A 27,801-nucleotide genomic window follows, 5' to 3' on the forward strand; every position below is an offset into this window, starting at 1 on the left:
GAACAGGCCCTTTGGCCCCAACATATGGTTTGAGTACTATATGCAGAGCCTTACCCTTACTAATTTCACACAGTGATATAAGTAGCAACTGTAAATGGAGCTTTCCCTTAGATCCATTTTAACCTTTCCTCATTTTACTTTAACAATTTCATAACAGATATGTTTGAAAGATCTACAACAACCCTGCGTAACTTCACAAAACACTGACAGAATGAAGAAAATAGACATATTTGTTTTATCAGAAAAACAACCAATGTACTTCAAGTTTGTCTAATGTAGAAACTATTCTTTAACCATTTCCACATTTCGTTGAATCTTTGACATCTATTCGAGCAAGCAGACAGGATGTCCATTTATTATCTCTTTAGTAATTTTTAGTCATAGTGCTTGAGGGATAAATGTCACTTAGGAACTTGGGGAAACTTCTTACTTTTCTTCAAATAATTAATGGGATCTTACATAGACTTTGAAAGACAAAGAGACTTCGTCAAGTAACATAAAAATGACCACACTACTACTTCTTGCACGTCAGCAGTGACTTTACATCAATAAAAGCATATGGTTTTTATTTTGCAAAGTGCTTCAGAACATCCTGAGCAGATGAAAGGCACAGTATGAATGCAAGTCCTTTCTCTGCCGACTACTGCACTGAAATGTTTAGAGTCATAGAAACAGGCACGGAAACAGATCCTTCGGTCCAACATGTCCATGCCGACCAGATATCCCAACCCAATCTAGTCCCACCTGCCAAGACCCAGCCCATACTCTTTATATTATGTGCACAGGCAAGAAAAGAATTTGAACCCACAATTACTTGACTCCGAAGAAAGAAGACAATGACTCAGTGGAATTCCCAAAACCAGTTGTTGAGTCCAATTATCCTCTCTGTTGCTCAGCAACTCACTATCTTAACTAACTGATCTAATGGGAATGAAGGAACTGAGCTGATAGTGTATATTAAGCATTCATTGCCTTGGTAGCAGAGTCATTCCCTCTTCTGCACATGAAATATTGATATAAAATGTACAACACTGGAACTGATAAAGGTCTAATAATTTCACTTTAATCACTTACATCACTCTGTATGTTCATCATGTTCCTGGCCAGTTCCAAGTTCATTGCATCAGGAGGAATTATATAGCGATGGATGAGGCGCTTGTAGTTGATGTTGCTGGCTACTTCCTGAGACTGTTTAGCAGCTGTAATACTGACCATGTCCATCGGTGTATTGTACTTTGTCTTAGACTTCTGATAATCTTTTTTGTACTCACGATCCGATTGAAGTTTGGCAACATTCATGAAGTGGACAAGCTTGGGGTCATCCTGCAGGCTACGGAAACCAATGTGTTTTCCCTTTGCCTTTTCGTAGGCAAGCTTGTATTTATACTAACAAAAAACAGCACAAGTATTACTTGAGACAGCTCTTATTATGCACAATAGGTTTGTTACATTTAACTTGTGTCTGCATAATTGTTTCCTCATATTGTTCTCATCTAACCATAATGCTGTTCTCTGATGTGAAATTTGCTATACGTGATGTAATGGTCACGTTCATTTCAAAGGCTTTTGAATCTTTAGGGATTACTACCTCAGTATCTGGGATTATGTTGAGTTCAAGAGAGAAAAAAAACATTATTTATGATGCATGCATTGGGAAAGGGTACTATGATACCATAGAATTTTTATCCATTAATATTTAAAACTAAAAGATCCCGGGCAGTATACTGATAACCAATACTGGCTTCCAGATCTGCAGAGCAGATGTAGAATGAGGTTGATCAGCAGTAATGGAAAGTAGGGAAATCTGTTTAAGCTTTCTTTCTTTTGTTGTTGACTTATTAAGCAAGTATACATTTCTGTTCACAAACTTTAATTCTGCTATTTCAATTGGTAACACCAATAAAAATCAAGAACTTCTGTGCAAAGCAAATAAGAAATAAGAATGCTGGGATTAAGTTTATATGTTATAATTCAATCAAATGCAAAGAATATATGTATTGCAATTTCTACCATATGTATTTGCGTAAAAGCCCAATTTGCTTGAGACCAATGGATTAGCTCAAATGTCATGGGGTGAAAATGAACATGGGTAAACTGCAATGGAATAAACTAAAATCTAACAAAATTCTAATTATGATTCAAAACCTGATTAATTTAATAATCTGATAGGTAAAAACCAAAGGTAAACATTGAAATGCTTGGATTTTAGCACTCACTTTCAAAAATATTACTTTCATAATCAAAAGATTAAAATCGTCAAGAATATACCTTGGTTCTGAAATTCTGGGGCTTCTGAACCCCAAAGAATTGAAACTGAAAAATTAATTATAATAAAACTAAGGAAAAATACTTTTTTAGTTTTTGCAAGCAGTAATCATTCAACTTCAAACGAAGGCCAATTTAAAACAAATAAGATACTGTCGGTTTTGCAATAACGTGGTAGTTCCTTTCTTGTGCAACCATGTGTTATAAAAAAATCTTGTAACAGTAGCACCATTTAAACTAATGGAAGTGGAATCGCGTTATAACAAGTATACACTTAAAAGTTTAAAGTTTAGAAACAGAGTTCCCAATTCGTCAATCATTATAGTGAATACGCATTAATGAATTGTGCGTCATAACAGAACGACCTGTAATCCAAACCATCTATTATCCTCTGTACAATGACTGTAATAGTATCTGCTGCATGGGAACATGTATATGGTTTATATGACAACACTGAAACTTAGCTGTCCTAGGGTGTAATTGTATATCAGATGATATCTGGTAACAATATCAGAAAAAATAAACTTACATCACTGGCTATATCCCTATTGGCCTTCGCTGCTTTTATTGAAATGGCATCAGGCATCAGGTTATAGCCTTTCTTCTTTGCATTTTCCCAGCCAGATCTGTATAATTTCTGAAAAAAAAGGAGCCGGAAAAAGGAAATCGATATTAACATTTGTTATTTGATGAACTGGATCCCGTTATCTGCTTTATCATAAAATACTTGTGAATCCTTCAAGAATTACTATTCACTTTCTAATTTCACATCTAACTGGCTTAGCGTTAATGTTTAACATTATATTCTTTCATAGAACATAGAAAAGTACAGCATAGAACAGGATCTTTGGCCCACGATGTTGTGCCGAGATTTAAACCTAATGTAAAATATAGTAACAACCTATGCAAACCTCAACTCACTGCTATCCATGTGCATGTCCAGCAGTCGCTTAAATGTCCCCAATATCTCTGCTTCCACCACACCGCTGGCAACGCATTCCATGCATTCACAACTCTCTGTGTATAAAACTTCCCTCTGACGTCTCTTTTATACCTTCCTCCTAATATCTTCAAACTATGACTTCTCGTACCAGTCAATCCTGCCCTGGGGAAATGTCTCTGGCTATTGACTCTATCTATCCTCTCATTATTTTGTACACCTCTATCAGGTCTCCTCTCTTCCTCCTTCTCTCCAGAGAGAAAAGTCCAAGCCTATTCAACCTTTCTTCATAAGGCAAGCACTCCAGTCCAGGCAGCATCCTAGTAAACCTTCTTTGCACCCTCTCCAAAGCCTCTGTATCTTTCCTATGGTAGGATGACCAGAATTGGACACAATATTCCAAGTGTGGCCTCACCAGGGACTTGTAGAGCTGCAGCAAAACCTCATGGCTCTTAAACTCTATCTCCCTGTTGATGAAAGGCAAAACACCATATACTTTCTTAACAACTCTTTCCACTTGCGTGGCAACTTTGAGGGATCTATGTACTTGCACACCCAGATCCCTCTGTTCCTCCACACTGCCAAGAATCCTGCCTTTCATCCGATATTCAGCATTCAAGTTCAACCTTCCAAAATGCATCACTTCGCATTTATCCAGGTTGAACTCCATCTGCCATTTCTCAGCCCAGCTCTGCATCCTGTCTGTCGTACTGCTGCCTATAGTAGCCCTCTATACTATCAACAATACCTCCAACCTTTGTGTAATCTGCAAATTTACTAACCCACGTCTCAACTTCCTCGTCCAAGTCATTTATAAAAACTACAAAGAGCAGAGGCCCAAGTACAGAGCCCTGCGGGACTCAACACTCAACTCTGTCCTCCAGGTAGAATACTTTCCATCTACAATCACTCCCTGCCTTCTGTCAGCCAGCCAATTCTGAATCCAGATAGCCAAATCTCCCTGTATCCCATATGTCCTGACTTTATGAATGGGTCTACCATGGGGAACCCTATGAAATGCCTTGCTGAAATCCATATACACCACATCCACTGCTCGACCTTCGTCGACCTATCTTGACACCTCCTCAAAGAACTCAATAAGATTTGTGAGGCATGACCTGCCCCTCACAAAGCCATGCTGACTACCTTTAATCACACTATGCTTTGCTAAATAGTCATAAATCCTATCCCTCAGAATTCTTTCCAAAACTTTGCTGACCACAGACGCAAGACTGACTTGTCTGTAATTGCCAGGGATTTCCCTATTACCCTTCTTGAAAAGAAGAACAACATTCGCCTCCTCCCAATCCTCCGGTACGACTCCCGTGGAGAGTGAGGAGGCAAATATCCTTGCCAGAGGCTTAGCAACCTCCTTTCTCGCTTCCCGGAGCAGCCAAGGATAAATCTGGTCTGACCCTGGGGACTTATCAATCTTAATGTTTTCCAAAATTTCTAGCACATCAACTTCATCAATCTTGATCTGGTCAAGACTGTATGCAAGCTCCTCTAAGTTTTCATTTACAACGAGTTCCCTTTCCTTGGTGAAAACCTAAGCAAAAAACTTATTTAGGGCCTCCTATACCTCTTCAGACTTCAGGCACATGTTCCCTCCACTATCCCTGATCAGCCGTACCTTCTCCCTGATCATTCTCTTATTCCTCACGTATGCTAGGTATTCCTCCACCAAAGGAAAAATAACTACATCTGTCTTATTAAATCTCTTCATGCGATTAGAGAACTAGAACTGATCGCCCTCTAAACTCAAGGGAATAGAAGGCAATTGATCCTCATTGATCAACCTTGGTATCACTCCAGTGAATCTGCTGTTCAAGGCAAATAAATATTACCTGCCATTTATTCGAAAATCTAAAAGCACTCCCTCATTTTTAGATTCCATCTCTCCTGGTAAAGGTCTCATTCTTGTGACCCATTTTATCACCTTTTGGTTTTATAATGAGTCTTGCATCTCTTTGCTCCTCTACAGATTCCCAGCATCTCACTACTAAGACAATTTTCCAGTTTATCTTTTCCAAATGGATGACTTCAAACCTCGCGACATGCAACTTTACCTGGTATTGTTTATCCCATTCATGCTAAGCTATGAATTTTACAATTTTGACACCAGTGTTTGCTAAGTTAGCTTTCAAAGTTTGAAAAATAATCCCTCAGCAACTGGATTCACCAGCAATCACAGTTTGATCACAGACACAGTAGAAGCCATAGGTTATTTTCATTTTTTGTCACAATTCAGTGATGACTTACCTCACTCATATTCATTTGATTGACTTTGGATAACACAATTTCTGGTGTATCAGGCATAACATGGACTTTGTTCTTATCTTCATCCCAAGCTTGAGTGTATAATTTCTGTCAAAAAGTAGAAGAACAATTCCCATGATATTAAAAGAAAGTTGAATGAATTGGGCTCGAGATAGCAGCAATCGTGAACGTTTTACCAAGGAGAGCCTTCCAGCTCAGCCTATGGTAGAGCATAACTCCCTGCCACAGTTAGATCGCTAGGTAAGTTCTCAGCTCAAACATGTCATTCTGTGGAGTGGTGGGAATTGGAAGGTTCTGTAGGTAGCGCAGGAATCCTTCCAACATCAGGAGAGCACTCATCTTCAGTCAGGCATTTATTAGTATTTCATGTAACAACAACTGTGTCTTTCACCATGGATAATTTGTTGTAATATCAGAAGAACAGACTCAGTCTCTCCTAATTCCACTCCTTCCACCTCTGCCATGAGTGATCCAATTGATAAAGCCAGAAAAGACACCAACCCAAACGTACCATTAGGCTCCAGAATTGTGTCTGTGTATGTGTGTGTGTGTGTGTCTGTGTGAGTCTGTGTCTGTCTGTGTGTGTGCTTTGTATCAGCTATAAGTCAAAAACTCTCACATTTGAGTGTTTGGCTCAAATTCACCTTGAGGACAAAAATTAAGGCTGGAACTTCAGTGCAGTTCTGAAACTGCACTCTTTCATGGTATCATCGAATCCCTACAGTGTGGAAGCAAGACATTTGGCCTACACTGACCCTCTGAAGAGTGCCCCACCTAGACCTATCCCCTACCCTCTCCCAGTAACCCTGCATTTCCCATAACTCATCCACATAACCTACACATCCCTGGATAGTATGGGGCAATTTAGCATGGCCAATCCAATTAGCATGAACATCTTTGGACTGTGAGAGGAAATCGGAGTACCCATAGGAAACAATGTAAACTCGGGGAGAATGTGCAAACTCCACACAGACAGTCAAATCAAACCCAGGTGGAATCAAACCCAGGTCCCTGGAGCTGCGAGGCAACAATGCTAACCACTGAGTCACAGTGCCACCCCAGATGAAATTGATATAAGACTGACATTTTCATCTGTCTACAGATGGAATTGGAAATTTCTGTGCAGTACTCTGATAGAGCAGGGGTGTTATCCCTGGTGTGTGTCCTGGACAATATTTAACCTACAATCAATATTACAAATCAAGCAGATTGTTTGGTCAGTATCAATTGCTGTTTGTGAAGGTTTTGTTGTGTGCAAATTAAATGCCCTATTTCCTACATTTCAACAAGGACTGGAGCCGGTAGCATAGATGACAAGGATGTGGTGCAAAGTAAAGCCAATAATGTGGACTCAATTCCATAGATTGTTATGGTCTTTCATGAAGATCGCCTACTCACATTTCCCCATGCTTGTGGAATGGTTTCCCTTAGGCAACACATAACTAGATTTAATTGACTATGGCTCCCTACCTTAAAATGGTGACTACATTTCAAAAAGTACTTTGTTGAACATAAAGTGCTTTGGATGTCTGATGATCATGAAGGCGGTGTTATATAAATTCAAGACTTGTTTTCGTACTAGGAAGAGTTATAGTTGCAGCTATATGGTTAGCTTAGCTGCCTAGAGCTAGGAATGAATCACCAGAGTTATTGTATGTTACTCAGTACATTCAGAAGATGCAGAAACTGCTCGAGAAGAACAAAGGACTTAGCTGAGGTGCACCTGAGGACCTATGTCCTTCAAAGGAAAGAGGCAATTCACAATTCAAATCTTTAAAAATTGATGCAGAGGAGGATTACGTCCAGGGTAACCTTTACCTTGTTCATTATCTGTGCATTAGTCTTGGCCAAAACCATTTCAAGAGAATCAGGGATGCTTGTGAATGCAAAGTTTTCTGGATGTTGGCGGTATTTCCTCTCACTTGCTATGTCTGTTGCTTTCTTTGCCTTCTCTACATCCAAGGAGCCAATAGGAACCCAGCCAAGACCTTTAAACCAGGTATTATAATCCAATTTGTAATTATTCTGCAAAGAGAAATCAGAACAAAGCACTTTGAGTGAAATAGTACAAACAGGCAGATTTAACAGATTCTTTTATTTGCATTTTAGAATGCTCACAGACAAATGCCCAGTATCCAAAATAAAAGCCATAACAGTTGGCTATGTGATGAAAACTATGCTACATTAAGAATTAATTGGCTTTCAGACCGGAGTCCCATTAGTGTTTAATGTGAGAGGATAGTTGGTGAAGTATAGAACAAAATACTCATTAACAAAGCAACTTGGAAATATTGGGCTGAATCTTACATTTTCCTTGACAAACTATTGGTTTTATCAGGTATCAAGGAGTGTATCTCTCCACAGGCCCAGTGAGTTTTCTTATCGTATTTTATCAAACTGACCATATTAACTACCTACCCCACTATTATGGTTCCTCTCCTGCAATTTCTGCCCCATCCTACCACCTGACCTTACAAGAGCAATTTGCCACTGCCGCAATGGGCTGGCATTCCTGGCACTGGCTCCATCGTGAAAAGGTATTGCACCTGCGGCCAAACCATTATTAGTCCAGAGCTGTCCTTCATTGCTCCTGATATTTGGCCCAGTCTTGACAAGGAAGGGAAAGTTGATGCCTCATTTAATGGACAGGGACCTGATGGTCCTGGTGAATGGGGTGATACAGATAAAGAATGTTCCTTTCTACCAGGACCAGAGGAAACCATGACACCTGGTCTGAGGTTGCTACCTGGATTAGTGCAGTCTCAGACATGTGGAGATTGCTCAGCAATGCCCTTCTCCACTCTGCCAGGCTAAGTGTCACCATCTTCCTTCCAATGCCTTTTTCTCACTTTTTCTCTGCTACTCTATCCATCTCCCACCAAGGCCCATACTCTATCACTCATACTGTTGCCTGCAACATCTTCTCTCACTTGCTGTTGTCCATCCCAAACTACGACATCATTAAATCTGCATTCCCACAGCACCAGGAGAAAGTGAGGACTGCAGATGCTGGAGATCAGAGCTTAAAAATGTGTTGCTGGAAAAGCGCAGCAGGTCAGGTAGCATCAAAGGAGCAGGAGAATCGATGTTTCGGGCATAAGCCCTTCTTCAGGAATTCCTGAAGAAGGGTTTATGCCCGAAACGTCGATTCTCCTGCTCCTTTGATGCTGCCTGACCTGCTGCGCTTTTCCAGCAACACATTTTTAAGCTCTGATCTCCAGCATCTACAGTCCTCACTTTCTCCTAGTTGATTTTAAACTACTGAAAATCCTCTTGCAAGGGTGCCTTCTTGAAGAAGCTCTCCCATTCCCACAGCACTGCCAACTCACTTAATTGAGACCCTTCCCAGTTACATCAAAGGTTACAAGTGTGTCTTGCATTTTCATCTCCAATAATAGCTGCCTCTTTCTCACTCTAGGAGAATATAGCTCACTACAGGGGCTGAAAGACTCAAAACATGTTATTAAATCAACCAGCTTGCTTTAAGCCATTAAATTCCAGATCATAACTTGTCGGGTGAAGACGTTTCTCCTCATCTTCCGTCTGGTTCTTTTGTTGATTATCTTAAAACTGTCTCCTCTGGTTATGATCCTTCTTAATTAATCTGTTAAAACCCTTTAAAATTTTGAACACCTGTATTAAATCTCTCCATATCACTCTTTGCTTTGAGGATAAGAAACCTGGCCTCCCGAATCTCCACACGGAAATAAAATTCCTCATCTTTACTTGAATTCTGAATCTCCTCTTTTCTGCACATCCTTAAGTACTTAGAGATTAATGAGACAGCATTTCATCCTCAGAGACAGATACTATCCTGGATTTCAATAACATTACAGATTTATTTCATGTGGTAAAGTGGGTTTGCTTACATCACTCTGAATGTCCATCATGTTCCTGGACAGTGCCACGCTCATGGCGTCTGGCAAATAGGTGTAGTTGTGGATTAAATTCCTGTAGTTGCTGTTGCTGGCCACTTCCTGGGATTTCTTGGCAGAGGTAATATTGAGCATATCAGGTGGGGTGTGATATTTGGTTTTGCTCTTCTCGTAGTCTTTCTTGTATTCACGTTCAGACTGAATCTTGGCGATGTGCATGGAATGGACCAGCTTAGGGTCATCTTGGAGGCTGCGGAAGCCAACATGTTTACCTTTTTGCTTCTCGTAGGCTGCTTTATATCGATACTATAATGAGAAAGTAGAAAGTTAATATGATCAAGTATAATTGTGCTATACAATTCACAGTTATATCTGTGCTTAAGTGTTATTGTGAAATGTCCTAATGTGTACAAGATGAAAAGTTTCAACAAAATGCATTTTTTTGCAATATCACCTCTAATGATGATCTAAATGCATGCTAGTGAGCTCTTATTGTTTAATTTTTTCTTAATTATACATTTTCTACAGTGGAAAGATGTACAATGCATCTTGTTTTCTGCCTATTTAAGTTATGATTCAAACAGGTTTTATGGGCAGTTTTTTTTGTTCATTCACTCTTAAGACACACTATATGAATTGCCTAGTGTATCATCTGTGCTATGAAACTAATTAGTGATTAACATTTGCATCAAAACTGAAATTTAAATAATTCACTAGGAATGACATCATGAGTATAGAGCTATTAAAATGAAACAGGGGGCCATTCCACATTGCAGCTTGGAAACATTTCATTCAATTGCTTTTTTCCCTAAATAAGCCCTTCTCTAATCACAAGATCTTACTTGTACCCCATATTATTTAATATCTTTATATTTTTTGAAGCAGCTATTTGAATTGAATGGAAAAATAATTCATCAACTTTTCGTTAGCAATATTTCATAGCAAAGAAGTAGAAATGTTAACTGCCTTCCATGCAAACTAATCTTTCTAAACTCCCTTTTCATTGCTTTTATTTTGATTTCAAATGTTTTCCTCTCATTACCACCTTGTTAAATGCTGTCTGGATTTCCTGATGGCAATGATGGTGGAAGTGTTACCCTACATTGTCATTACTCCACTGAACACGACAACGGCTTCAGGATTCCAGACGTGAAGCAACACAGAAGTGTAGATATTGCTGCTGGTGATTCAGCTCTCCACTACAAGTCGTGCTTTTGGGACCCCACCCAAATTGCTTGGCTTAGGCTCAGACTTAAATGGGCATCAGAGAAAAGTAAGATCCACGCCACATGTACTGTTGGGTCTTTGTAGGCTTTTATCAATTTCAATAGTAAGTATTATTACTCCACTGTTTAATACAACATCTGGCCTAGCTTTTATGTGCTTTGCCTCATGTGAGAAAAGAACATCATCCAATTAGACATTTTGGCAGCTTTTCTGGCACTTAAACTAACTTCTATTCAGTTATATGTTTTATATATATAATCCCCATTCCTCCGTTTCTACGCTACATTTGTATGCCCACCTCCCATTCCTATGTTTAAAACTGTATGACCAAATGATATAAACTGTATTTGCGATCAATAGTCCCACCTGTTAACTATGTCTTTATCATTTTTCCTCTTTATTTCACAATTCATTACAGCAAAAACTGCAAATTTGCTATCATTTTGACTATACCCAATTCCAGATCACCTCACCAGCACCAGTCAATGTCAGATATCACTGGTTGATGTCTGATAAATGAAATATTCTTTTTAACTGATGTTTGCTTCCTATCACCTTTTCTTAAACAATGTTGTTGCATTGTCTTAAATTCCATGTGCCTAAATTCTAGCTGCCTTTTGAAAATCTATTTCACAGACTATTATAAGGCAGAGAAGAAGGCCATTCAGTCTATCGCATCTATGCTAGCAGTTCAAATTGCAATCCATTTAGTCCCATTCTTCTTCACTATCCCAAATTCATCTCCTTGATATTACCACACAATTTTGTTTTGAAATCATTGACCATTTCTCATTAGCAGTAAGTTCCAGATGATGACCGTTGGCTACATAAAAAAGTATTTCTTTATATCAGCCCTGCATCTGTTACTCAAAACCTTAAATCTGAGACCCATGGTCCTTATTTCAGAAGCCAATGGGAACAGTCTTATTTCGTATAGGACACTAATAGATTCTCTTATCTATGTCATTGAGTTGAGGAAAGGACTGTCCTAAGTGAATTAGATGGTCTAAATTACACTAAAAAATGAATTTACTCACATCACTTGCAATGTTTCTTGAAGCTTTGGCTGCAACAATTGGAATGGCATCTTCCCGGATATCATGACCTTGAGCTATTGTCTTCAGCCAGGCTTGCTTATAGCGTTGCTTGAAAAGAAAACATGAAGAATAATTTTAGGCTAGCTTGGTTAAATAATTATGGAGCATAATGAATTATCAGTTCATTTATGTGACATTCTTATCAAGTCATACACAAAATGGTCACACACCATGGAGTTTGAAGAGCTTGAGAATTAATTACCATTGTATTTCACGCTGAATTGTAGATTGTACTAAATAGTTGTCAGATGGTTTATGCCTGAAGTCTCTGTGCCACATCTAGCTGTGTTTGATTAGATTACAGTGTGGAACAGGCCATTTGGCTCAACAGGTCCACACTGACCCTCCGAAGAGTAACCGCGCAGACCCATTCCTCTACCCTATATTTACCCCTGACTAGGACGGCACGGTGGCTCAGTGGTTAGCACTGCTGCCTCACAGCCTCAGGGTCCCAGGTTTGATTCCAGCCTTGGGCGACTGTGTGTGTGGAGTTTGCACGTTCTCCCTGTGTCTGCGTGGGTTTCCTCCGGGTGCTCCAGTTTTCTCCCACAGTCCAAAGATGTGCAGGTGAATTGGCCAAGCTAAATTACCCATAGTGTTCCATAGGCTACAATCAAACCCGGTCCCTGGCGTGGTGAGGCAGCAGTTGCTAACCACTGAGCCATTGTCTTGTTATCACGGGTAGAGAACAGTACGGTCATGTAAAGCAGCCAGAAAAACTCTAGTCATTGCAGTGGGAAAAATGTAATTTGATAAAACAAGTCTTTCTCTCCAACAGCACAGGACTAAGGGTCATAACATTCCCTGATATGATGGAAATATATGAGCATTACTCAGCAATCACAAATATAGGTGTAATTATCGCGAGGTGGAAAATTAGAGATTAGAAAATCAGATATGTCTTGCACTTAATTTTCTAATAATTTGCTCACTGCATACAAGGCATGATACAGAGATAGATTAGGTTCTCTACAGTGTGGAAACAGGCCCTTCAGCCCAACAAGTCCAAACCGCCCCTCCGAAGAGAAACCCACCCAAACCCATTCCCCTACCCTATATTTACCCCTGACAAACGCACCTAACACTGTGGCAATTTAGCATGGCCAATTCACCTAACCTGCACATCTTTGGATTGTGGGAGGAAACCGGAGCACCCGGAGGAAACCCATGCAGACACAGGGAGAATGTACAAACTCCACACAGACGGGCGGGAATTGAACCCAGGACTCTGGTGCTGGGAGGCAGCAGTGCTAACCACTGAACCACCGTGCTGCCCATAGGTGGAGAAATAGATATCGTGGAGGAAGCGGAGAGGCTGCAGAAGTGGAGAGGCTACAAGAAAGGCTAAAGAAGTGTCAGATGGAATACAATGTGGGAACGTGTGAGGTTATGTACTTTGGTGAGAAGAGCAGACATGTAGACATTTCCAATTGGAAAAGCCTTTGGAAATCTTAAGTGCAAAGGAACTTACGAGTCTTAGTTCAGGATCCTCTTAAGATTGACATGCAGGTTCAGTTGGTAGTTTGGTGGAAAATGTTAGTATTCATTTCAAAGGGGATGGAATACTAGAGCAGAGGTGTACTGCTGAGGTTGTATAATGCTCTGGTCAGACCATGGAATATTGTGAGCAGTTTTGAAACATGTATCGAAAGGAAGATGGGCTAGCTTTGGAGGGGGTCCAGAGGAGGTTTACATAAATGATCCTGGGAATGAAGCACTTGCTATTTGAGGAATGGTTGAAGACACTGGTCTATATTCAATGGACTTTAGGACGATGAGAGGGATTTCATTCAAACATATAGAATTCTGAGAGGCCTTGATAGAATGAATTTGGAGAATATGTTTCCACAAGTGTGAGAAACTAGGACCAGAAGGCCCAGCCTCAGAGTGAAGTGACAATCTTTTACAAATGAGAAGATAGGGAATTTCTTCAGCCAGAGGGTGGTGAATCTGTGGAACTCACTGCCACAGGAGACTGTGGAGGCTAAGTCACTCAGTGTATATAAGACAGAGATAATTAGAATCTTGATTCGTAAGGAGATCAGGGGTTACTGGGAGAAGGCAGGAGAATGGGGTTGAGAAACATATCAGTCATGATTGAATGGCAAAGCAGATGATGGGTTGAGTTTTTTCATTTTTAATTTCCAGCTTCCACAGTTCTATGGTTTCTTGGTTTAGTGTTTAACTCACTACCACATCTCCCAGACCTGCTGAATTTTTCCAGTAATTGTTGGCCACATTAAAGAAGTTCTGCTCCTCTCTCTGACAGGATTTCGTTCTAAAGAAGTGTCAGTGAACCCAAAATGTTCACTGTGCTTTCTCTCCACAGATGCTGCCAGACCTGCTGAGTTTTTCCAGGGATTTCTGTTTTTGTTACCTCTAGTCGTAGGTTTTTCCACAGGAGAAAATATCCTTTCCATTCTGCCAATACCCCTCAGGCTCTTATATGTTTGAATCAGGACACCTTTTACTCTTCAAAACTCCAGAGAATACAAGCCAAGTCTGTCCAACTTTTCCCCTTAAGACAACACATTCCTCCAGGTACTAGTCTATGGGCAGCATGGTGGCACAGTGGTTAGCACTGCTGCCTCACAGCGCTAGAGACCCGGGTTCAATTCCCGCCTCAGGCAACTGACCGTGTGGAGTTTGCACATTCTCCCCGTGTCTATGTGGGTTTGCTCCGGCTGCTCCGGTTTGCTCCCACAGTCCAAAAATGTGCAGGTTAGGTGAATTGGCCATGCTAAATTGCCCGTAGTGTTAGGTGAAGGGATAAATGTAGGGGAATGGGTCTGGGTGGGTTGCGCTTCGGCGGGTCGGTGTGGACTTGTTGAGGCAAAGGGCCTGTTTCCACGCTGTAAGTAATCTAAACATTCTGAACTTCCTTCCCTAAATAAGTAGATCAATACTGCATATATTACTTCAGATGTGGTTTCAATAGTCTCATGTACAACTAAAGCACAGTCTCCAAACCTTTGTATCCAATTTTTGCCCACAATAATTAATAACATTCAGGAGGAAATCCTAAGGGACAGGATTTACATGTATTCAGAAAGGCAAGGACTAATTAGGAATAATCAACATGGCTTTGTGCATGGGAAATTATGTCTCACTAACTTAATTGAGTACATTGAAGAAGTAAAGAAGAGGATTGATGAGGACAGGACAGTAGACGTGATCTATAAGAACTTCAATAAGGCATTCAACCACGTCCCTCATGATAGACTGGTTAGCAAGGTTAGGTCACATGGAATACAAGGAGAACTAGTCATTTGGATATAGAAATGGCTCAAAGGTAGAAGACAGAGGATGGTGATAGAGGGTTGCTTTTCTAACTGAAGGCCTGTGACCAGTGGTGTGCCACAAGGATCAGTGCTGGGTCTATTGTTTTTTGTCATCTATATAAATGATTTGGATGTGAACATAGGAGGTATGATTGGTAAGTAACATCAAAATTGGAGGTGTAGTGAATAGTGAAGGTGGTTACCTCAGAGTACAATAAGATCTTGATCAGATGGGCCAATGGGCTATGGAGTGGCAGATGGAGTTTAACTTAGGTAAATGTGAGGTGCATTTTGGAAAAGTAAATCAGGGCAGGACTTAAACACATAATGGTAAGGTCCTGGGGAGTGTTGCTGAATAAAGAGATTTTGGAGTGCAGTTCATAGTTCATTGAAAGTGGAGTCCCAGATAGGTAGGATAGTGAAGAAGGTATTTTGTATACTTTCCTTTATTGGTCAGAGCATTGAGTATAGGAGTTGGGAGGTCATGTTGCAGCTGTACAGGCATTGGTTAGGCCACTTTTGGAATACTGCGTGCAATTCTGGTCTTCCTGCTTTAGGAAGGATGTTGTGAAACTTGAAAGGGTTCAGAAATGAATTACAAGGATGTTACCAGGGTTGGAGGTTTTGAGCGATAGGGCGAGGTTGAATAGGGTTGAATAGGCTGGGGCTGTTTTCCTTGGAGCTTCTGAGGCTGAGGGATGATCTTATAGATGTTTAAAAAATCATGAGTGGCATGGATAGCCAAGGTCTTTTCCACAAGGTAGGGAAGTCCAGAACTGGAGGGCATAGGTTTAAAGTGAGAGGGGAAAGATTTAAAAGGGACCTAAGGGATAATTTTTTCACATAAATGGTGGTGCGTGAATGGAATAAGCTGCTAGGGGAAGTGGTGGAGGCTGGGACAATTACAAAATTTAAAAGGCATCGGGATGGGTATATGAATTGGAAGGAGTTGGAGGGATATGGGCAAAAGGCTGGCAAATGGGATTAGATTATTTTTGGATAACTGGTCGGCACGGACGAGTTGGACCGAAGCGTTGTTTTCATGCTGTATTTTTCTATGACTCTATAACATTCCATTAGTTTTCTGAATTACTTGGTGCACATGCAGATTAAGTTTTTGTGAATCAATTACAAGGGCCCCTGGATGAATTTACAACTCAGAGATCTACAATCCCTCACAATTTAAGTAATATGCTTCTTTTTTTTTACCCTTCCTGCCAAAATAGACAGGTTGACATTTTCCCACATTGGAATTATTCAGTTTTTGTCGACAGAGTCCAGATAGAACCATTGAGCTTTGCATCACAGAAGGAGGCCATTGGCCCATCATATCTGCTGGCATTTTGCTCGAGTTATCCTAAACTAATCCCATTGATTTGCACTCATAATGATGAATGTGCTAGATACCTGTTTATTTATTTTCTGTTTTCTAATATTTATCTGAGATTCCTTAAAATGCCTAATAGAGTAGATTTTTGTGCGAAGATTTGTAGCTTGGATGCTCGTTGTTGTGGTTCTGTTCGCCGAGCTGGAAGTTTTTGTTGCAAACGTTTCGTCCCCTGGCTAGGCGACATCATCAGTGCTTGGGAGCCTCCTGCGAAGCGCTTCTTTGATGTTTCCTCCGGTGTTCATAGTGGTCTGTCCCTGCCGCTTCCGGTTGTCAGTTTCAGCTGTACGCATCAACGAACACATCGACCTGGACCCAATACACCAACCACTACAGCGGACAGCTGAAACTGACAACCGGAAGCGGCAGGGACAGAGCACTATAAACACCGGAGGAAACATCAAAGAAGCGCTTCGTAGGAGGCTCCCAAGCACTGATGATGTCGCCTAGCCAGGGGACGAAACGTTTGCAACAAAAACTTCCAGCTCGGCGAACAGAACCACAACAGAGTAGATTTTTGACTTCAACATCTGAATGATAATCCATCCTTTAAAGAACCTTCTTAATTTACAGTTTACTGTTTCCAATGAACTAAAATTAGTTTCTCCAATGGTAGACAATATGTCTGATTACATTGTCAACCAGGCAGCAAAGATAAATTTACCTGTTGCACTGATTGGTTTTCCCCAGCTCATGACTTTTGTATGTTTATTCGTGAATTTAAAAATTTAGAAAGATATTGATATTTTGTACAATTTTTTCTTTGTGTAATTACCAACTGCTTTATTAATAAGTTCATAAGTTAACATTAATATTAATAAGTTAATAAGTTCACTTCTAGAAAAATAAATTGTAATAATGACATTTTCATTCTTCACACCCCATTGTTGACCTGGTCATTCTGATGTATTGTCAACATCTGATGAACTTTCCTTCTGAAGGAACATTGGACTTTTTCTGATATTGTGCTATGTTGATATTTATAGCTAATAATGAGATTATTTATAGAATAATGGATATGCAGGAGTTACAGAAAGGCCATAATTCACAAGAAAGCTTCCAATTATGTGGTAAACTTTGCTTTTCCACATTCGAGTGCCAATTTTAAGTTTGTTTAAAATTCCTTTTCACTTCGTGATGCATATTTTTTCAACCTTTTCTTTCTAATGTGCACCAGCGAAATTATCAGTTGAGCTACTCACCACCAGGTTCCTCAAGCCAAATATGGTCCTTTGTGCTGTAGAAATGGGTTATTGTAGGTTTATTGAGAAATGATATGCAGTCGGCCAATAAAATACTAGAAGCATAGACATTAGAAACAGGAGGTGACCATTCTGCACTGCAGGGATTCGATGATTCTTTGATTTAGATCCCCGAGTCTGCTCCGGCATTTAACTTGATCCTGGATGATCTTCTACCTCCAAACTATTATCCTCATATCCATTGAAATTTAGAAATCGTTTGATTTGTTTTGTACTGTCTGAATGACTGAGCGTCCATAATCCTCTGAGGTAGAGAACTTCAGAGAATGTCGAGCATCTGAATGAAGTAATTCCTTTCCTCAGTAAAACAAAAGGCCTAACTCTTACTGAAATAATCACATGAACCCTTTCAATGCTATCCTTCTGGGTACTTACTTCACTTAAGTTATGAGCGTTGACTTTAGCTTGTACGAATGGTGGATATTGAATGTCAAGAGTATACTTGTGCTTTACATCTTCGCCAGACTTTCTATAGTTAAACTGAAAGCAAAGTGTGAAAATCATTAGCAATTGAATGAAAGCAGATTCTGGTAAAACAAAACTACTAATATTCATGTCTTCATCTTTGTCAAAGAAAATCCAAAGACCAACATCTAATTTGAGATATCTTTATTTGCCAATTCTCCCTCATGACAATAAAAGGTTTTCATGTTCATTAATCCTCAAAAATCAAATTATTTCAGGACCATTGGAAGAGAACCAGAAGACCATTTAAAATGCTCCTTCACTGCTTGATAAAATCTTAAATGACAACAGATTTAATTTTCTAATATTCACCCAATCATTTTCCACAAATATGCTGCAATATAAATTGAGCATAAGGATTCTGAACAGAAATTTATTACAAGGCCTTATAAATGTGTTATCAAAATCAAGGTCGTCACTTGAAAATCCTTTCCTTTTTCAAAATTCCTTGATAGAAACCAAGGAATATAGTGTTTACTGTTACAGAGGACTTGGGATATATTGAGTTCCCTGGCTGTAGGAATAATGGAACAAATATGAAGATAGAGTACATCAGATATACTGAAAATGTGTTGCTGGAAAAGCGCAGCAGGTCAGGCAGCATCCAAGGAGCAGGAGAATCGACATTTCGGGCATAAGCCCTTCTTCAGGAATGAGGAAAGTGTGTCCAGCAGGCTAAGATAAAAGTTTCCTCATTCCTGAAGAAGGGCTTATGCCCGAAACGGCGATTCTCCTGCTCCTTGGATGCTGCCTGACCTGCTGCGCTTTTCCAGCAACACATTTTCAGTTCTGATCTCCAGCATCTGCAGTCCTCACTTTCTCCTCCTACATCAGATATACCATCAGATTTCAATGTTTTCCTGGGATTTCCCAAATTGACTGCATTAGTTTTGTGCTTGGATAGATAGAGGTCCACTGTACTCATTCAATAGAGATGAAATTCCTATTTCTTCTCACTTTCTCCTATAATTGGATAACCCACTATGGAGGGTCCAGCGGTGCCCAAGAGACATACTAATGAGATTTGCATGGGAGTTGTAGGATATAACGCCAGGACAGATTGACAAATATCTCACCATTTTTGAGGCATTCCCACCCTCGCACTCTCCCTCACTATTCACCATCCCCAAACATCCAAGTGGACTTTAAGCTGTGGGCCTAAATATAATTTCAGGACTGCCTGGAGTACAGCAATATGTTTCCTTCCCTCCTTCTAGTTCTAAGTCCAGCCAAGGTTGGACCTGAACCAGAGCAATGAAAATGACCCAGGATGGGAAATACAAGGGCAATCCTTCTTCACATTGCTATGATTATCTCAAGCATCCAGCTTGCAAAGATAGGAATCTATATTTACACTTCAACATCATTACCTTTTGGCATTGTGCCATCAGTAACACTCAACTGGAGGCCACAGACCTGAGTGTAAGAACAAAACCACTTACTTCATTCAGCTGTTTTGTGTTACTTGTGGCAAGAACCATATTGACGGAGTCAGGGACACTGGTAAATTTCAGCGTGTCTGGATGCTGACGGTATTTTTGTTCATTCAAGACCTCTCCTGCTTTCTTGGCCTTCTCCACATCAAGCGAACCAATCGGGATCCACCCTATTCCCTTTTGCCAGGAATTGTAGTCTTGCTTATACAGATTCTAGTAAAACAAAGAGTTGCAGAAATATTTGAGCCAATTTCTCAGGATGCATCTACAGGAAAGTATGCTGATCAAAAAGTATGACGCAGGCACAATTGGAGCTTTGAAGATTCAGGTTTTTGTTTGGTAAGGTCATGAATGTACATGGAACTAAGGCAGGTAAATATCAAATACAGATCAGCCACTAAGGAGTGGGTTTGGGGAATTTTTAGTGGTCAGATGGTGTCTTTACCATTGGTGAAAACCAATGCTGCTGGGGGTGGTGCCCTCCACGGGCCATATAATAGCAGGACCCCTTTCTCCAATGCAAGTCCACCAGGTTCCAGTGAACAGTGTTCCCACTCAGCTGAGCACCCCAGCCCTATTGGCAAAATGTCACAAAGGTTGGAAGTGGCCTTTAATTGGCACCAAGTTGGCATCCTGCAAGACTTCTTTCCAATGGCTGACACCACCAATGTCTTCTCATGCCATTTTACCAATCTTTGCCAGCTCAGAGATCAACTCAAACTTTTGACTTAGGCTTTAAACGTATATCTGCCGAAAGGCAAGACTGAGTTAAGCCAACTTACTGAGGAACATTGAAATAAAAGCAAAATTCTCTGAATGCTACGAAAATTTGAAACTGACAGAGAAAATGGTGGAAAAATCTCACAAGGCTGGCAACATCTGTGTTTGGAAAACAGAGTCAGCATTTTGAGTCCAATATGACTCTTCTTTAGGACTGTTCTGTCCCCAGACTTGCTGAGTTACTCTAGCATTTTCTCTGCATATTTGATAACGAAGATCATCTATTTTGGCTGGAAGTGGGAAGTTGCTATACTCATGACTGATAGAAAATTTTCCTTTAATTTGTGACTTACATCGCTCTGTATGTTCATCATGTTCTTCGACAGTTCCAAGCTCATGGCATCTGGCATATAGGTATAGTGATGGATCGGCTGCTTGTAGTTACTGTTGCTGGCTACTTCCTGGGACTTTTTGGCAGTGGTAATGTTGACCATGTCTAGCGGTGTGTGGTATTTGGTCTTGCTTTTCTCATAATCTTTCTTATATTCACGGTCAGACTGGAGCTTGGCTATATGCATGGAATGGACCAGCTTAGGGTCATCTCGCAGACTGCGAAAACCAATGTGTTTGCCCTTTTCCTTCTCATAGGCCTCTTTATATTTGTACTGGAACAATAATAATGCATTTAGTGACAAACTGTAGCTTTAAGATTCATTCACTGGAGCTTTCTTTTCAAAAGCTGTACATTCACCATTCTTTGACATCTTGTGAATCATAAAAAAGGTAAATTTTCAAGTCGATAATGGGCATGATGGGGTTTGCTATTGAAGTTGTCAAGAATAAGCAAAGAAGTAGCAAATGTTACAGTTACAGGTTTCCCCCGCTATCCGAAAGTAGAGCATTACTATGAATCCTTTCCTAAGTCAAAATGACGTAAAGCGATGAAGCATTAATTTATATGGGAAAAATTTTGTCTTTTTCCATAAAATCAAAAGTCCTCTGGATTTCTCTCAGTTAGAGAAAACAGGTACTAATATAGGATTTTCATAAAAGCAAAGTGGCATAAAAAGGGAAATTTCGACAAGCGGGGGATACCTGTAAAGCCAGTGATCATTTTCCTGTAGAGTAATTTTTTTATAATGCGTTGGTTGTGTTCTTGTGCTTTCTTCTATAGAAAAATCGCATTTTAGCAACAGTGCTTAAGTTGTTGGTGATGTAATTGCATTACAGCCAACAGAGGTTTTGAAACTTTGCGTTTTAGAACCAGTTCCCTAATTCCTCAATCGTGTTATAGCGAATTCACGTTTCTGAAATGCACGTTATAGCAGAACAACCTGTATCATCCTATATCCATCTACATCCTGTCCCTCTGAATTTTCTATTCTCACCCAGGAAAGAGTTGGACCAGACAATTATAACCTCAGTATATCGTATGCAATCCCAAGGTGAAGCTTTGATCAAACATCCACCCAATCATCAATACTTAGGTTGGCATATCTCCAGTTTTCCAGAGCGTATCCCTACATAATAGATTTTGGCAATGCCTATGGCCTTTGTAATTGTGTTTTTCACCTCTATCCATCAAATCATGGTGTTGTTCTTTCCTTTTTGGCTGATTATTTTAGCTACAATTTCCCTTTTCTGCAAAACAGTATTCATCTCACTCTTAAACATTTGAGAGGCAGCCCAATACAAAGTATTTATTAAGCACCTCTTCCCCAATTTGATCATCATCTATAAATTGGCTATCATCTTCTTTCAGGGATTTCATCCTACAGTTAACAATATCCTTTTACATACACTGTAAAGTTCTGTGTGCCAAACTCTCCTTCCATCTTATCTCGAATGGTTCACTCATGAAGATTCTGAAATGTATTTTAACATTCTGTCATTTTAGCTTTTGAGTCTTTTTTTTCATATCCAGTTCAGTCTAAAACACACGATATTATGCTGCTGACCCACATTCAATATATTAATTCATCCAGAGAACCTTAACTTGCAACTCTTCCTAATTTATGTTTTTCAGTCACGACCCCCTCCTCACATTTAACAGTTCTTTGGGAAATTAAGGAAGACCTGTGAGTATTTACATAAAAAGCCACACTTGAGCTAATGACATTGGGCACTTACATCACTAGCAATACGTCTTGATGATTTGGCTGCAACAATAGGGATTGCGTCAGGCTCAAGATGATATCCTTTAGCTAGTGACTTCTTCCATTTCTCTTTGTAGCAATTCTGTAAAACGATTAGAGAAACTTTAATGAGAATACACAGTTTATTGAAGACTTAAATATTGGAAAATAGCATGCAGCATAAATATCTGTAACAGCAGCAAGACTAAGGGAGGTTTTCATGCATTAATTTTGGTGCTCTATCTCCTTCTCATTTGCCTTTTTCTTTAGTTTATCTCTGCCTGAGCTGAGTATCCTTGTCTGGCTAAGAGTTGGAAAAGAATTAAAATCTTAAAACTCTGCCAATTTTGTCCTGTAGCCAATATTAGATCATTGGTGCATCTGTGTTAAGCACAGATATTTTCAACGTCTGAAAGGCTCAGTGCTGATTTCAAATGGATTTCACTTTAGCTGTTCCTTAATCCATAGACTGGGAGTCACAAATTGATGGAGTCAGCATAATCCTCTTGAAGACCAGATAAGTTCTGTTGACTGTCATTATTTATTGAATTATTTATTGAACTTCCTGTTTTTTCTAAATGTCCTGTTTTTTAAACTGCAAAATAATAAATAACTACAGTTTTCAGTAATTGTTTAAAAAAAAACATGCTGGAAAAACTCAGCAAGCCAGCAGCATCTGTGCAGGGAAACATAGATAATGTTTTAAGTCGATGACCTCTCATCAAAACATTGATCTGAAATGTTAAATCTATTTCTCTGAAATTGAGGGTTATGAAGGTTATGGCGGGCTAGGGGTTGGATACGGGGTGGGTGGGGGGGTGGAGTGGTGGTAGATCAGTTGACATTGAGTTGGCATTGAACTATAAGAGGCCACGTAGCATGGGTGGAGTTTAAGATTGTGAGGGATGAGGGCTCGAGGGCTGAAAAACATCTAAAACAACTGGCCAAGTCCCAGAGAATTAGATAGTCTTTCTAACCTCTGGCTATTTAGTATCGGTCTTGAGAGTATGTGAACTCAACTTCATTCCATACCCACTGACCTCTCCTCAATCTTCACATCCAGAATGAAAATGTACTATGATTCAATGTATTTTTTTTACCGAGAAAAGTCCATCAAGTGAAGAAATTTTCCAAATCAAGTTGTTCATTTCAGTAGCTAAAATCTACCCCTTAAGCTTGGTTAGGAGTCACAGACTGAAGTTAAGAAACTTAATAAAACACAATTTAGATCTTTTGATGCTGAATGAAAACTATTGAAAATATGACCTTTGTATTACTGAATTTGCCTCTCCAGAAAGGTATTTTTCTGCAGCTGTCATAGAGAATAAATTCATACATTCATAGAGAATAAATGATATAGAATTGTATAAAGCATTGTTAAATTATACTTTTAATTCAATTGAGCTGATCAGATTGTCATGGTAATTCTCAAGAATCTCAACAAGGTCACTCAGAAGAGGTCGATTAACAGAAAAGTCTTGAATTATACCATTGGTGGTAATGCAACTCCATTTGATAGAATTTTAAATTTTAAAAGTTTGACAGAAGGGAAACTGAAAATTAATGTGGGAAAGAGCTTTGCAAAGGTTCAAACCAATAATACAGGTGTTTCAGGGATTGTAAAAGGACAAAGATCACTTAACCCTGATTCAGACTGGTATCCTCGTCTTTAAAAAGGTTAGCAGGAAGAGTTTGTAACAAACTAGAGAAATAATTCAAGTTGACTAATACTTACATCACTGAGGTTGAAAGCATTCCATTGAGCTTGAACGAACTGTGGAACATCTGATGGCAAAGTATACTTGTGCTTGATCTTCTCTCCACCAGATCTGTACAGTTTCTATAAAGTAAAACCAAGTCATAAGAAGATCGCCACTTGCATGCACATCGTGTTATCACACAGTAACTCTCCTGGGGATTCTTAGTTTTGATGGGAGACTGGAAAATCACTTAGATCATCATCAAATGTGATAGATTTTGCTGCAAACTTTGGATAGTGACATAATAAGGAGGAAGTGTTTAACAAAGGAACCCCAGACAATGCTTCTGTGACAGACATGAACACCAAAGACCTTCCTCTACCAAAGAACTAAATGAGTCATCATGTGTACAAACTGAATGCAACGAGGACTTGAAAATCAGTTAGGATTGGTAGAAAACCAATTAGTGTCATCAGTAGCATCACATCTGTATTCCATGAAGTTGAATTTAGAGGTCTTTCATCCTGGTCATAGCTGAGCAGAAGCTAACATTCCAACTCGCTAGCAGATTCTTTCGGGATTTGGCAGATGCCTTCAGACAAGCAGCATTGTGGAAATGCAAAGTTAAAAATCACACAACACCAGGTTATAGTCCAACAGGTTTAATTGGAAGCACACTCGCTTTCGGAGCGATGCTCCTTCATCAGGTGATTGTCATAAATTGGACTATAACCTGGTGTTGTGTGATTTTTAACTTTGTACACCCCAGTCCAACACCGGCATCTCCAAATTGTGGAAATGCAATATGCTGTTGAGGGTTTGAAGGAGAAGTTGTTAAAGATTTTCCTTGCCCATAACAAGTATACTTCTCACTGAACATTGAGTAGCAATGATTGGAAAGAAATTGGGCAGGAACTCCCAGACTGCCTATAGCTGAACTATGCTAACAAAAGCACAAATTATTGAAAGATACACAGATAAATTGAAAAGTAAGATAAACAATGATATTCTGTGAAGATCCACTTACATCATTAAGCTGTCGTGCATTGGTTTTCGCCAGCACCATTTCAACGGAGTCAGGCACACTGGTAAACTTGAGTTTACCTGGGTGCTGTCTGTAATTATGCTCATTGAGTACTTGTCCAGCTTTCTTCACTTTCTCCACATCTATCGAGCCAAGTGGACTCCAGCCAATGCCTCTAAACCAGTTATTGTAATCAGATTTGTACAGGTTCTTTAAGAAAAAGAGATCAATTTAAATGTGGAATATTAATTATGGCAAAACTGCTACCAAATTGACATTAGTCACACTGCTCATGTATTTGACAAAGAGATAGGAGACTTTGATATAGATCATCATTTTCCCAATAATGGTGAGTTCGAGAGAGTACCTGTCTTTGAATATTATGGAGTTTTCCACAGCAGTATGTGGTAAATCTCATTCACTCTATTGATAGGAGCTTGGGTCATAGAGTCATAGAGACATAGAAATGTACAGCATAGAAATAGACCCTTTAGTCCAACTCATCCATGCCAACGAGATATCCCAACCCAATCTAGTCCCACCTGCCAGCACCCGGTCCATATCTCTCCAAACCCTCCCAATCATATACTCATCCAAATGCCTCTTAAATGTTGCAATTGTACCAGCCTCCACCACTTCCTCTGGCAGCTCATTCCATACATATACCACCCTCTGTGTGAAAAAGTTGCCCCTTAGGTCTCTTTTATATCTTTCCCCTCTCACCCTAAAACTACGCACTCTAATTCTGGACTCCCTGACCCCAGGGAAGAGACTTTGCCTATTTACCCTATCCATGCCCCTCATAATTTTGTAAACCTCTATAAGGTCAACTCTCAGCCTCCGACGCTCCAGGGAAAACAGTCCCAGCCAATCCATCCTCTCCCTATTGCTCAAATCCTCCAACCCTGGCAACATCCTTGTAAATCTTTTCTGAACCCTTTCAAGTTTCACAACATCTTTCCGATAGGAAGGAGACCACCTCTTATACTCGCATCCAAATCATTTATGTAAATGACAAAAAGTAGAGGACCCAGCACCGATCCTTGTGGCACTCCACTGGTCACAGGCCTCCAGTCTGAAAAACAACTCTCCATCACCACCCTCAGTCTTCTACCCTTGAGTCATGTCCTGTATCCAAATGGCTAGTTCTCCCTGTATTCCATGTGATCTAACCTTGCTAATCAGTCTCCCATGGGGAACTTTGTCGAGCGCCTTACTGATGTCCATATAGATCACATCTACTGCTCTGCCCTCATCAATGCTCTTTGTTACTTCCTTTAAAAACTCAATCAAGTTTGTGAGACATGATTTCCCACGCACAAAGCCATGTTAACTATCCCTAATCAATCCTTGCCTTTCCAAATAGATGTACATCCTTTCCCTCAGGATTCCCTCCAACAACTTGCCCACCACCAACGTCAGGTTCACCGGTCTACAATTCACAGAATTAATTGGCCTAACCATACAGTGAATTAGAAACATAAGACAATTTATGGCACCCATAAGGCCATTAGGCATACTTTGTGTCTGTGTTGACTGAACAAGAGCTATCTGTTCTCATTCCACCTTCCAACTCATGGTCCACAGCCCTGTAGGTTACAACCTCAAGTGCTCAAATGCTGATCCAAGTGTTATTTAAATGCAATGAGGGTTCTGCCTCTGTCACCCTTAGAATCAACAAGTCCTAGACCCAGACCCACACTCTGAGTTAAAAGGCTACTCCTCTGCTTCACTCAAATCCTTCACGTCAATTAAATCTCCCTTTGGCATTTTCCATGTAAAAAAACACAGCCGATTCAATCTTTTTCCATAGTTAAAATTCTCCATTCCTGAGAACAAAGCAAACATTTTTGTACTCCCTCAACTGTAATCAGATCCTTTTCATAATGTGGTGACCAAATTTTTACATAGTACTGTAGTTGTGACATATTTTATACAATTCTATCATAATCTCCATACTTGTATATACTAGGCCTCAGACAATAAAGCAACATTTACAGTCTTGACCAACTTCCTTAACTGACTTCCATCCTCTGGGATCTGTAAACATCAACCCCAAGATTGGCCCTGTTTCTCTTCAGACATAGAATCATAGAGCTGTACAGCATAAAACAGACCCTTCAGTCCAACCTGTCCATGCTGATCAGATATCCCAAATCAATCTGGTTCCATTTGACAGCAAATATCCCTTTAAACCTTTCCTATTCATATACCCATCCAGACACCTTTTAAATGTTGCAATTGTACCAGCCTCTATCACTTCCTCTGGCAGCTCATACACGCACCACCCTCTGTGCAAAAGAGTTGTCACTTTGGTCCCTTTTAAATTTTTCCTCTTTCACCTTAAACCTATGCCCTCTAGTTTTGGACTCCATTACCCTGGAGATAAGACCTTGGCTATTTACCCTATGAATGTCTCTCATGATTTTATAAATATCTCAGAATCCATTTGTATTGTCTTGCTTTGTTTCTGTCATACCTTTTGGATTGAACTCTGTTTAACACTATGTATAACATCTGCCCCTGTCCAGCAAGACTGAGAATTCATTATGTTGGTTAGGATTTCTATCGTATCATTAACGTACCTCAGGAAAGACTTTTTGAGACTTTTGCATGTAGAAATGAATAAACCATACATAACAAGTATGCATTTGTTCTATTTTCAATAAACATTCAGTTAAATAACTTTTCATACACTCACCAATAC

At 39.8% G+C, this 27,801-nt stretch overlaps 1 protein-coding gene across 23 annotated transcripts in view; it reads right to left on the minus strand.

Annotated features, from left to right (window-relative positions):
- Positions 1-27,801, minus strand: part of neb (nebulin) — a 270,517-nt gene that overhangs the window by 175,582 nt on the left and 67,134 nt on the right. For all 23 annotated transcript variants that reach the window (XM_043694176.1, XM_043694181.1, XM_043694178.1 and 20 more), the window contains 12 exons: positions 25,098-25,304; positions 24,106-24,210; positions 22,366-22,473; positions 20,589-20,900; positions 19,522-19,728; positions 17,990-18,094; positions 11,625-11,732; positions 9,355-9,666; positions 7,304-7,510; positions 5,468-5,572; positions 2,795-2,902; positions 1,075-1,386 (listed from right to left, as the gene is read on the minus strand). In XM_043694176.1, the coding sequence (XP_043550111.1) occupies positions 1,075-1,386; positions 2,795-2,902; positions 5,468-5,572; positions 7,304-7,510; positions 9,355-9,666; positions 11,625-11,732; positions 17,990-18,094; positions 19,522-19,728; positions 20,589-20,900; positions 22,366-22,473; positions 24,106-24,210; positions 25,098-25,304 (2,196 nt within the window). The remainder of the gene's footprint in view (positions 1-1,074; positions 1,387-2,794; positions 2,903-5,467; positions 5,573-7,303; positions 7,511-9,354; positions 9,667-11,624; positions 11,733-17,989; positions 18,095-19,521; positions 19,729-20,588; positions 20,901-22,365; positions 22,474-24,105; positions 24,211-25,097; positions 25,305-27,801) is intronic.

Source organism: Chiloscyllium plagiosum, chromosome 7 (assembly GCF_004010195.1).
Source record: "Chiloscyllium plagiosum isolate BGI_BamShark_2017 chromosome 7, ASM401019v2, whole genome shotgun sequence".
Lineage (NCBI taxonomy): Eukaryota > Metazoa > Chordata > Chondrichthyes > Orectolobiformes > Hemiscylliidae > Chiloscyllium > Chiloscyllium plagiosum.